Genomic DNA, 11,304 nt, shown 5'->3' on the forward strand with positions numbered 1-11,304 from the left:
GTGCAGCCCAAGCACTTATAGGAGTTATGACTTCGGTGATTCGATGGTGTATAATAACATGCATCTGGGAACATTGATTGTTAATTCAGTTTCCGGATCGCTTCTCCATGTTCCTTTGACGCAGAGGATTCGAGATTCCAGTCTATACCTGTGTTCTCCGCATCTCCCTAGGCATTTCTTTCTGCATCCCGGTATGCGGGAAACGTGGGAAGACCACCATCTGCTTTTCTCTCCCCGAGTGGACTGTACGTGTGCAACCCGGCGATGGTGGTCCTCTCGTGCAATCCTACCCCATGCCTTAACCGCACAGATATTCCCTGCCCTGTAACTCGTCCTCTGACTACACAATCTCGGAGCTGCATTTCCACATATCGCGGAAATCATGCTTCCATGTCCCGAGGCATCAGGACTACGCTGATTCAACATTGGTGTTTATTCCAAGAACCGACCTGTAACGCGAGTGACGCTTTCTCGTCACTTTAGAAGCTTGATTCTATCCTGAAAACTAAAACCAAAGGATCGACTTGGCGATGTAACTACCAAGGGTGGTTTCAGGAAAAGTATTTGCAGAGCCTTCGCTCGGGTGCGGGAACCGCCAGAGTCGAAGGGTGCGAGAGTCAATCCGACCTGCAAACAGTGCATGGGTATTTTACTCGATGCTCTGATGCCGGGTGCAAACAAGACGCTGAAGCCATTTTTCGGTAGGTGGAATTCGAGGTCTTCGCTGTATGCGTAAGCATATATAACTGAATGGATGTTTTCCATGACATCAGAAAGAAAGTGCAGGACTGCAGAAAGAGAGGGCACCGCAGCTAGAGGATGTGTCGGCATCATAAGCTTGGGCGCGTTAAACTAGCACCGTTTCTATTTGCGTTAAGATCTGTATATGTATACACACCGGCCGACATTAATAGCTATCATTTCTCGGGGCACCGAACCACCCGCTGTTTAACCGCATCGCGGGGATACCTATCCACCTTCCTTCTTCGAGTTATATAAAGTCTTGTGGACGGTGTTTGAGATATTTGTTTAATCTCACCGCGCTAATGCCGATGCTGATGCTGAACCGGAACAACTCATGGCTGCATACGACGCAGGCCTTTACTCACACGGTATATGCACTACACAAACGACAATCAATGGATTAGATGGTCACTGTTGTCCAGCAACGAAGTATTACCACATATCCATTCAATGAAGTAATTAGTAAATTTGTTTAAAGGAAACTTCACCCATTGAAAGAGTTGTAGATGAATTTGTCAGTCATGCGAAATGATCTTACCTGCAACGTCGTACAGGTATTAGGATAATATGAAGATAACAGACATGGGATGTCTCTTGAGAACCATTAATCCTCTCGGTGCATCCCAACGTATCTTCTTCTCATTCCCATCCTCCATTATCCCAGGGAACATAGCAAGTACTGACTCCGTAAACGTACGTACGATCAATTTAGAAAAAAGCCCAAGCCTTGGCTTGTTAAAACAAACATTCAACGCCACTGCACCACGTACGCTAGGCACGTTAGTATCATACAAACGTGGTTAGTAGTCCGTATGCGGACACGGATACTATACGTTGTATACCATACTGCACCCCCATACCGACCTGCACCACGGACATTTGGACTGTTGCATTGTGCCCCGGAGCTCGATCGCGGTTTTACGAATTGCGGTAATAAGGGTTGGTGGTCGGTCGTATCCGTTCATCCTGTACCCGATTATAGTTTTGTGTAGGTTACTCGCATACCAACTCTGGCACTTTGCCTCAGGCCTTTCGATTCGGTAGACGAGGGCGAATGGAATCGTTCATCCGGGGGTAAAGCTGCCCGGGATTGTCTTTTTGAAACATTTTAATCCCGCTTATCCGAAGCACGTGCTCTTTCTATCCTTTCCTGAAGAATAACCGAACGGTATATGGTTTATACTACCCTGAATACCGCCTACGGCAAAATTATTCCCCTCTGTACACAACACAGGGTTTGCGACAGTTGCTGAAACGATTACCTATAGATCAGTTTCGTTATGTTTGTAAGACGCGAGGAATTTTGAAATTATAACTGAGAGTTTGCAACTAGCCCGAACGAGTCGTATACAAATCGTAGCCAGTGTTTCAAGGAATTTGGAAAACCCTGTTAAGAAATGATGTACACTTATTTCGATGGGATTCTTCTGTCCACGGGTACCAGAGTTTTTTTCTTCATGGTCAGTGATTAATGAGGCAGCAGCTTTTGATATCTTACACCTGAATCAAATCTTCAAAAGTAATCGTTGAATGATATCATGCGGAAGTATATCACATGCGAACCATGCAGTCAGTTGGAGATATCAAAGCAACGTGCAGACTTCAATCGGATCCGCAAGTTTCCAGGACGTTTCTCTGCGGGGTTTCCGACGATTTTGGAATTCCGAGTAAAAGGTTCCAAGCAGTGGCTCGTGCGGTAAACCGTCGGACGATGATCCATCTTTCGCGAAACTTGGCAGGGATAATAAACAGCAGGATCTCGGAAAATGACGCCTCGTGTAACTTGGTAGTGTCTCGTAATGTCGTAACTCGTCGTCCCATGGCCATTCCACGTTAAGTTTTGGCATTCCGTGAGGAACCAATTCGTGGCCCTGAATTCCGGCTCGTCGTTGCAGCGGCGATATTTGACCATTCAGTCAGACTCCTCACTTTAACTGGCGGAGGCGGCCTGGTTGAGATCAACGGAAGTATAGCCGATGTATCTTTTCGTGTTTGCTCGTAAATTTTCACCGCAAGTGATATAGGTGCCATCTTGTTTAAACTATGGCTCTAACTTATCACTTCAACTCGTAAATACTCCTCTCTATCGTCTATGCTTCCCTTGCCTGCCTAGCTTGCACCACGCCAGTAACGCCTTCCTCTCTATCCCAGGCATTTCCCGTTCCCGATTGACAAACCAGCTGTATTCTGCAACCGGAACTCATCGTATCGGAAGATGAACGATGCTCCGTTCAAGCTATAAGAGGTTAAGAGAGGGGGTAAAAAAAAGTCCTAACAATAGGAATAATTTTAGACCGTTCAAACTGTGTACCCCCCACCCTTAATATCAAAACCGTTAGAATATCAATGGTTAAATTTAATTTTCAACTTTACTCGTACAATGGAAACTGAAACAGAACTTTATTTTATTATTCGAGACAATTTATTCTGTGACTTTTTTTATCCTAGAAAAGAAAATTGAATTCGACTTACAGAGGATTTAGGGCTGGAAGTTGTCAATGAATGAGGAACGCTGATCACCGGTATACATTTATCATATAATATTTATTTACGATATCTCGCCAATTATGTCTCATTATAATCCCAACATTTCACAGCTCGTTGCATGTGGATTTCCCCCGAGCTATATCTATTTATCTATTTATCTATCTATATATCGTACGTTGTACACGTGTCGTCCATCCGTCCTAACTGTCTCTCTCTCTCTCTCTCTCTCTCTCTCTCTCTCTCTCTCTCTCTCTCTCTCTCTCTCTCTCTCTCTCTCTCTCTCTCTCTCTCTCACACACACACACACAACTTTTTATCTTTCATTCCATGCGTGTATGACCGTGTGATTACATATTTACATATTTATACTATACATACATACATATATACATATGTATATATGTGTATATATATATACGCATGGTAAATAACATATTTATAATATTTCAATACGTATACCTATATACTATAATAATAAATATTTATGTCTCAACCCTATATTATTTTTCGCATTCATACGACTGCAGCAGCTATAGGCATACAATAATATATATATATATTATATATATATGTATGTATATATATATATATATATATATATACCTTTAATTTTACTAACTTATAATAACGTAATATACTAAAGACTCAAACCTCGAATTCGGGAATGACGGTTTTACGATAAATGCACCAATATGACGTTCAAAGACTCGGGAGAAAATATACATACATTTACAATCATCCGGACAATTGACGGGAATTCAAACTTGAATTTCATCAACTGGGCAAATATATACCTTCGAACGTAATAATTAATATATAACCGTTCGTTGTGAAATATTTCCACTTCTCTTCATTTCTTTAGTTCTCCGTTATTTTTTCTTTTTTTTCTCTCTCTTTTTCTCTCTCTCACTTTTATTTCAACTTTAATATACCGAGTCAATAACTTTATTAATATACAGTATGACTTATGGCATACTTATACGTACACACACACACACACACACACACACACACATATATATATATATATAGTTGCGTGTATGCTAACCAATCAATCGATGGTCCTTTCGCATGGCATATATTACACATGTCTAATATTAACATTCGCTTTACTCGTATAATTATTCACATAATCTTGCATAGGTACATAGCAGATGAATCACTATATATAGACTTCTATATATAGTATGTAGCTTATATCGGATATCGTATAATGTGTATAATATCTATACAATCTAAAATTTCATCTTGTTTATAATAATGTGGTGGGTGTTCTTCGATATATTTACATATTGTTATTAATAATATCATTATTAAAATGTAAGTATGAGTACGGTGTGGTGCGTGTGTGATGTTGACGATTTTACACTATGTATTAACGTTATCGGGCGCGTGCAGATTATTATACACTGTCGGAATATGTCTGTATACATTTCCTGTGAAATCAGATATTCGCGAAGAACCTGCAGAATGTGCAATAGCAAGTGCAGGTTACACGTTATACCAAAATATATATATATTCATATATATAAATGGATAATTTCAATATATGGGGTATTTCACACCAAATCGGTAAACGGTTAACCATGACATTTTTTAAATTCACCAAGGATTTTTTGCTACGTCAATGCGACCCCTGAAAAGCTGTTTAAAAAAATGTTCAAATGTTTCTAATCACTCGTCTTTACCCCATGATTTTTTAAGCCCATCTCAAAAGCAACCAAATTGATTTTTATCAAACACGAAGAAAAAACATTTGGCTTCCGACATGAAACATTTTCATACAAGATTCAGAGCGGGACCTGATTTCTTTCTATTTTTTTAATCGGTTTCTCTATTTTCATACCTGTTAAAAGTCTATTATAATACATACCGCATCTCCGATTTGATTACTGATTTTTTAAATTGTTTCTTCAGTTCTAAGAAAAGCACTCAGGGTTTTTTTTTCAAAATTTTATCACAGATTTTGAACAGGCATGAAATTAGGAAAAACAATTATGAATAAAAAACGTTATTTAAAAGACAAAAATTGAAAAAACGAGGTCCCACTCTGAACTTTGCGTAAAAATTTGTCATTTCGAAAACCAAATTTTTCTTCTTTCTTGTTTCATAAAAATCAATTTACGTGTCTTTGAGATGGGTTTAAGAAATCATAGGGTAAATACGAGTGATTAAAAAAATTGAAACATTTAAAAAAAAAAACTTTTCAGGGGTCGTATACTATTGTAGGAAAAATCCTTGGTGAAATAAAAAAATGTTATTGTCAACCGCTTACTGAATTGGCGTGGAACGCCCCATATATATTTATAAATCTATATTATATGAATCGTGACGTTAGTTAAGTAAGCGCGCTCCTTGATTATTGGGTTATCTTTTCGTTGAATTTTGACTTTGACTCTTTCGCTTATCCTTCCTTTCTCTCTTTTAACACGCAGCTTCCTTTTATACAACTTATTTATTTTATTCTTTCTTTCCTTCCTTCCTTCCTGCTTTCCGACTTTCCGCCGCGAAGCGTGTCAACAAGAACAGCTGTTATTTTCCGAGTGTACCTTGAGTCAGACAATCGGCAAATATCGAGACGTGAATATTTAGACAAACAATATTTGCACAGTTGTTTGGAATCTTGTTAAATTTAGCTTCCCATTGGGTTAGGTCAGTCATTGTTTTTCCAAATGAGAATAATATTTTTTATCTCTCCTTGTGTATCGAGTATCATGTCATGTTATTTTTTCCTTCCTATTCTTTTGCATTCTAATCGACACCAACCCCCCTCCGTCTTCCTCCTCCTCGTCCCTCCCCGTCCCCTCGCAATACCGCAATATATATTGGTATTCGTACGTCTTATCGTGAACGGAAGAAACCCGTTTATACATATTCATTTGACCATTATGTGCCATATGTAACGGTAAAAGTAGAATTCCACCCTTGCGGCAAACACGCGCGCTCATAAATCACCCTGAAAACGAGTTCTCTCCATAATTGTAAAAACCAAAAGCAAACGCTCAAATTTCTTTTCCACTCACTCACGATCATCTTTATATCCGACACACGCACTTTTCTCTTTGTCGACCACGCGGTTCACGCATAAATATACGTATGCTCTATAGTATTATAATAACCTTTCCTATTTTACACGTACACATACTCATGTGTCTACCTATATATGTTATTTATGTGCATTGTATTACACGCATATGTATGTATACATATATTTCTATACCCTGCCGGCCAAAAATTTGGGTACTCAGTCGAAAGAAATTTCTTGCCGCACTAAAAGTTGGATAGCTGACTCAAAAATAAAGATAATTAAACGTTCCGAGCGGCGTTTTAAAGAGGACAAATTTAACTTCATTTTGTTCTTTTCGAAAATTCTCTACAATTTTTCTTGATCCCGGTACGTATTTTTGAAAATGACCGTTTTTCGGACATTCTTTAGCCGCTGGAAATTAATCCCGCATATTATGGAAAAAATTTTTATCGGTTTTTTTGTACGATAAACTTGAAAAGGATATCAAAACCGATATTATCTTTTTGTAGAAAGTTTCGTAAGATTTTTTTTCGCCCCAGTATTCGCCACATTTTGTGCTAAAAAAGACAGGTTTGAAGAAAAAAGCTGTAATTCAATAACTAGGGGGTTTCAAAGAAAATGTCGAGAAGGTAAACATTTGCACAGGTTCACGCTGGAGTAGTTTGAATTTTTTCAGAATTCATAAAAAAAAAATTGATAATTTTGGTGCGGGACTTTGATGAGTGGAGGGGCAACGTTTTCGGCTGGAACTTGGAGAATCATCGTCAGTTGAGTTATTGTGTCTCGATAACTATCAGATTTATGACAATGCATTAAAAAGAATAAACATTAAGCTTTCGCATTTGCTTTTTAACGCTAAAAAATAACCGAAAACGGCCATGTCAAAAAATACGTACCGGGGTCAAGAAAAATTTTAGAGAATTTTCTAAAAGTGCGAAATGAAGGTAAATTTGTCCTCTTTAAAACGCCGCTCGGAACGTTTGATTATATTTATTTGTGAGTCCGCTATCTAACTTTTAGTACTGCAAGAAATTTCTACTGGTGTACCCAAACTTTTGACCGGCAGTGTATATAAATATATATGTATATATATGTATGTACCTAATCGTGTGTACACTGTAAACAAATATGCATAAATCATATCATTTTACAATATAGACGTATACTATAGATTTATTCGTAATTTTTATACACACAACTTATACGTATATATAACGCACGCGCTTTATTATAATATATATACATATATATGCATATGTATATATACAAATATATATACTTACGTTATATTATCACTGGTTTTTATTTATTTTTTTTTTTCTCTCATCATTATCATAATTATTTTTCATCTCCAAATATTCACAACGCGATAAATCGCCTTTGGATCACGACCTCGCGTGTTTCCGTTTCCGCACCCTCATTATCCTGGCCATCGTCGGTTGAGCGAAAGCTGGAGGTCTCAATTCCACTCCTCAACGGCGTCGCCGAACTCGCGTTTCACCCTGCAGCGAACCATGTTACTACTACCCCCGTTGTACAAGTCTAGGTTGTCGTAACGCTCGAGATCGTCTTCCGGCGACCTTGAGCATCGGTAGCCTCAGTACTTGTGGAGTGTGATCGGTAGGTTGCCGCTCGTACTAACCGCGTTGCAGTCCTGATAGTACCTGTGGTAGAGCGGTGGCGAGGGTGCGGCACCAGAGGACAACGGCGTTGGGGGACTCGACCTGGAACGAGGCCGACGAGAGATGATGATAACGTGACGATCGATGCAGGTTACAGAGCAGAGTGTGTGTGTCTATGTGTTTGCGTCTACGCAGTTCAAAGACTGCGGGCAATATCGCCGATCGATCGACTAGAACCATGGCTTCGAAACGTACCTGTAAAGTTGACAGCTCGGCGACTGAGTATCCTGGTATATACCCGCGGTGTCTGGACTCGAAGCTTCTTGGTACCATTGCGAGTGGCTCGTTGGATGGGTGCGGACACCGCTGGCCGACGGGTTGTAGTCAACGTGGTCCATGATGTATCCAGCCGCCGCGGTCGTGCAGTAAGGTGTGTACATCGTGCCGGGGGGTGAACCGTTCGACCTAGACGTCGGATGCCCGTAGCTGGCCATCAGGGACTCCCGGGAACTGGGTGGCATCATTGCGGTGCTGGTACCGGATTGAACCGAGTGTTCCCTCGCCGCTTGGAGTTCGCGACTCTGGAGGTGGACGGAGCTCGAACCCACGGATCCGGGGTGACCGGAATCACGTGACCCCGTCAGAGCCTCAACCCCGAAGGAGCTCGGGTCCAGACCTTGCATTCCGTTCGCGTCCGTCATCCCGGCCACCTCCTGGTGTCCGTGATGCGGGGCCTGGTGGGGCGCTTGGTGCGCGTGGTGCGGGGCCTGAAGGTGCGGCGATCCCTGGTGCAGTGGGACCTGATGCCCAAGGGCTGACTGGATGACACTCGCCGCTGCCGCGACGGATCCAGTCTTCACTTGGTCCTGCTGGATCGGACTGTGCGCGTACTTTGCCGCCTGCATACCGCAGTGGGACGACGTCAGGTCGGAACTTGGTTCACGCTTGGGTTTGCACTCGACGCTACCCTGGAGTTGACCCTTGTTCTGCTTGCTCGTTGGATCCGACTTTCCGCCTAGGTGAGAAGCGTGGTGCTGCTGTTGCTGTTGGTCTTCGGCACGCTGCTTTTCCCCAGCGCTGGATCCCGTCGGTGCGAGTCCTTGACGCTTCAGGGCCTCCTCCTTCTCCTTGAGGGCGTCCTTCTTCTTGAACCTCCGTCTACGACGGAGGTACGAACCGTTGTCGAACATGTTGTAGCTGTCCGGATCGAGGGACCAGTAGCTACCCTTACCGGGCTTCTTGTCGTCCCGTGGAACCTTGACGAAACACTCGTTCAAACTGAGATTGTGTCGTATCGAGTTTTGCCAGCCCTGCTTGTTCTCTCGGTAGTATGGAAACCGCTCCATTATGAACTGGTATATTCCGTTCAGGGTGATCTTCTTGTCCGGCGCGTTTTGGATCGCCATCGCTATCAGGGCGATGTAAGAGTACGGTGGCTTCACCATGTCTTTACTCGGATGATGGATGTGCTGCTGGGCTATTCCCGGATAGCTAGTCGCGTAGGTGCCGTACCTGTACTGCTCGTAGTACCCGGGCGCCGTCGCCACTCCCGGATACGACGGCGTTCCCATACCGACGGGAACACCGGCGTGCCTATAGTAGGCGTTCTGCTCGCCGAACAACGTGTGCATCTTCGATCCTTCGGGACAAAAGCCCCAACTCCGTTCGTCCGTCGTTCTTCCCGCGCTTATCGAACCCTGGGTTCCGTCCGGTATTCCCGCGACCCTGGAGGTTCACGCGGTCAGAACATCCCTCCACTTATTTTATCTTCCACACAACCGTTTCGAGAAATCCTTAATAATTATCTGCCCTTGTTCCGCGTCAAAATCGATCCGGATCACTGATTCCAGCGGTGGCTTACGACCGGTCGCTTCGCTCTGATCGACTCGCTCGATAGCGAACGATCTAGGGAACTGCTTTTCAGGATCGAGAGTATCGCTCGATGACGCGCGCGCGCGCGCACTGACTCTACCAGGCAACTGCAGCGGTTGATGCACCACTCGACGTACCACGTCGGTTTACTCGCACTTTTAAATTCGCACCTGCACTCGCGTTATCGGTGTCCGTCACCGTTGCACCGATGCAGCCGTGTGTGGTGTACTCTTCCGCGTTCTTCGTCGCGACACGACGATGTATGTGTAGAACCGATACCCTGCTTATTCGTTCCCGCCCCGATGGAGATGTTTCACACTTTGTTAAGGCCTCCGCACAACAAGCCATGCACCGTTGACGGTAATTGGCGTCCACAGATAATCGTTATACTATCAACGCGACGAGAGAACCTTACGTTTCATTGAACCTCGTTTACAGATATCCACGAGTTTTAATAAAAATGACCTCTATTGTCACAGCACACGGCCACATCTCACTGTGCACTTGTACACGCGTTTAATAAACTTCACCATGTACGATGCGTGTTATGCACTCGTTTTACTCGTTACGTCACGAAACAGCGTCCCGGACCTTGCGGTCACGTGGCGGATGCCTAATCGGGCGAATGGGGCTCAGGGCGAACAGGGGTGTCGTAAAAATTTTTTCCTCGGTTAAAACGTGACGCCAGACGGTAAAATCGGGGAAACTGAGAACAGGAGCGTAGGAGTCTGGATCGGGGCCTGAATCGCGCACCGAGTATCGTGCACCAGCCGGTTTCGGTATTATGATACACAACAGCCCGTCGTTTACTCAGTCCCGAGTAAAAACACACTGCGGACTCGGCCGCGCGGTGCCTCGACGATGAACGCCCGCCGCCCTCGCTTCGTTTCGTTTCGTTTCGCTTCCTTCCCTCCAGATCTGAAAATTAGCCCGAGTTACTCCCCCGACGGGGCGGAACCAGCGATCAGGGCGGGACTCGAATCGTCGAGGCTAACAAGGTGGGGGCGACACGGAGACGGGAAACGGCCACTTCGGGGACCCAAGGAAAGTCGACGACTCCGAAACGCTACCCTGCTACGGCTGTCATTGGCTCCGAACGAGACTCCGCCTCTTCAGGATCGGCCAATCATGGTCGACCTGGATCGATCGACATGCCTTGGGTTACCCCCCGAGGCCTCACCCCGTTTCCGACTCTCCTTGTCTCTCTCTGCCTTCTATCTCTCTCTCTGTCTTTCTCATACTTGTCAGCCCTGATCCCCTGCCGGAGGGACCCAGGCTCTCCGTCGACTGGGTCTTGTGGAACGAAATCACAGGCCATACGGGAGTGGCAAAAGACGGTACGTTGAGAGAGAACGAGAGGGATAACCAACCGTTTCGACATTCGCTGACGATGAGAGCCAGTTTCGCGAGGCACAATATTGATTTTATGGGATTAACGAGCTTCACCTTCTACTTCGTCTACCGGGTGTCTCTTTCTACGTAGTTTTTTAACTCACGTTGCGAAATTTTGGTATCGACACCGTTTGAATGAGGTGGATTTTGACACCTTGT

General features: G+C 43.9%; 1 protein-coding gene across 1 annotated transcript; it reads right to left on the minus strand.

Moving 5' to 3' along the window:
• Nucleotides 1–4,076: 4,076 nt before the first annotated feature.
• On the minus strand, nt 4,077–10,582 carry croc (forkhead box protein crocodile). The gene is made up of 2 exons (XM_046613290.2): nt 8,137–10,582; nt 4,077–7,983 (listed from the first exon to the last, which is right to left on the minus strand). Exons 1-2 carry the CDS (start codon nt 9,510–9,512, stop codon nt 7,857–7,859), a joined length of 1,503 nt encoding a protein of 500 aa, XP_046469246.1. The 5' UTR covers nt 9,513–10,582; the 3' UTR covers nt 4,077–7,856.
• Nucleotides 10,583–11,304: the final 722 nt, after the last annotated feature.

This window comes from Neodiprion pinetum, chromosome 2, assembly GCF_021155775.2.
Source record: "Neodiprion pinetum isolate iyNeoPine1 chromosome 2, iyNeoPine1.2, whole genome shotgun sequence".
NCBI classification, from domain to species: Eukaryota; Metazoa; Arthropoda; class Insecta; order Hymenoptera; family Diprionidae; genus Neodiprion; species Neodiprion pinetum.

What these genes read in the sequence shown, in the direction of transcription:
- croc (XM_046613290.2), bottom strand. Translation starts at nt 9,512, where the DNA reads ATGCACACGTTGTTCGGCGAGCAGAACGCCTACTATAGGCACGCCGGT. An exon ending in CCGAGCTGTCAACTTTACAG is followed by an intron (nt 7,984 to 8,136) that starts GTACGTTTCGAA and finishes GCCTCGTTCCAG; the next exon opens with GTCGAGTCCCCCAACGCCGT.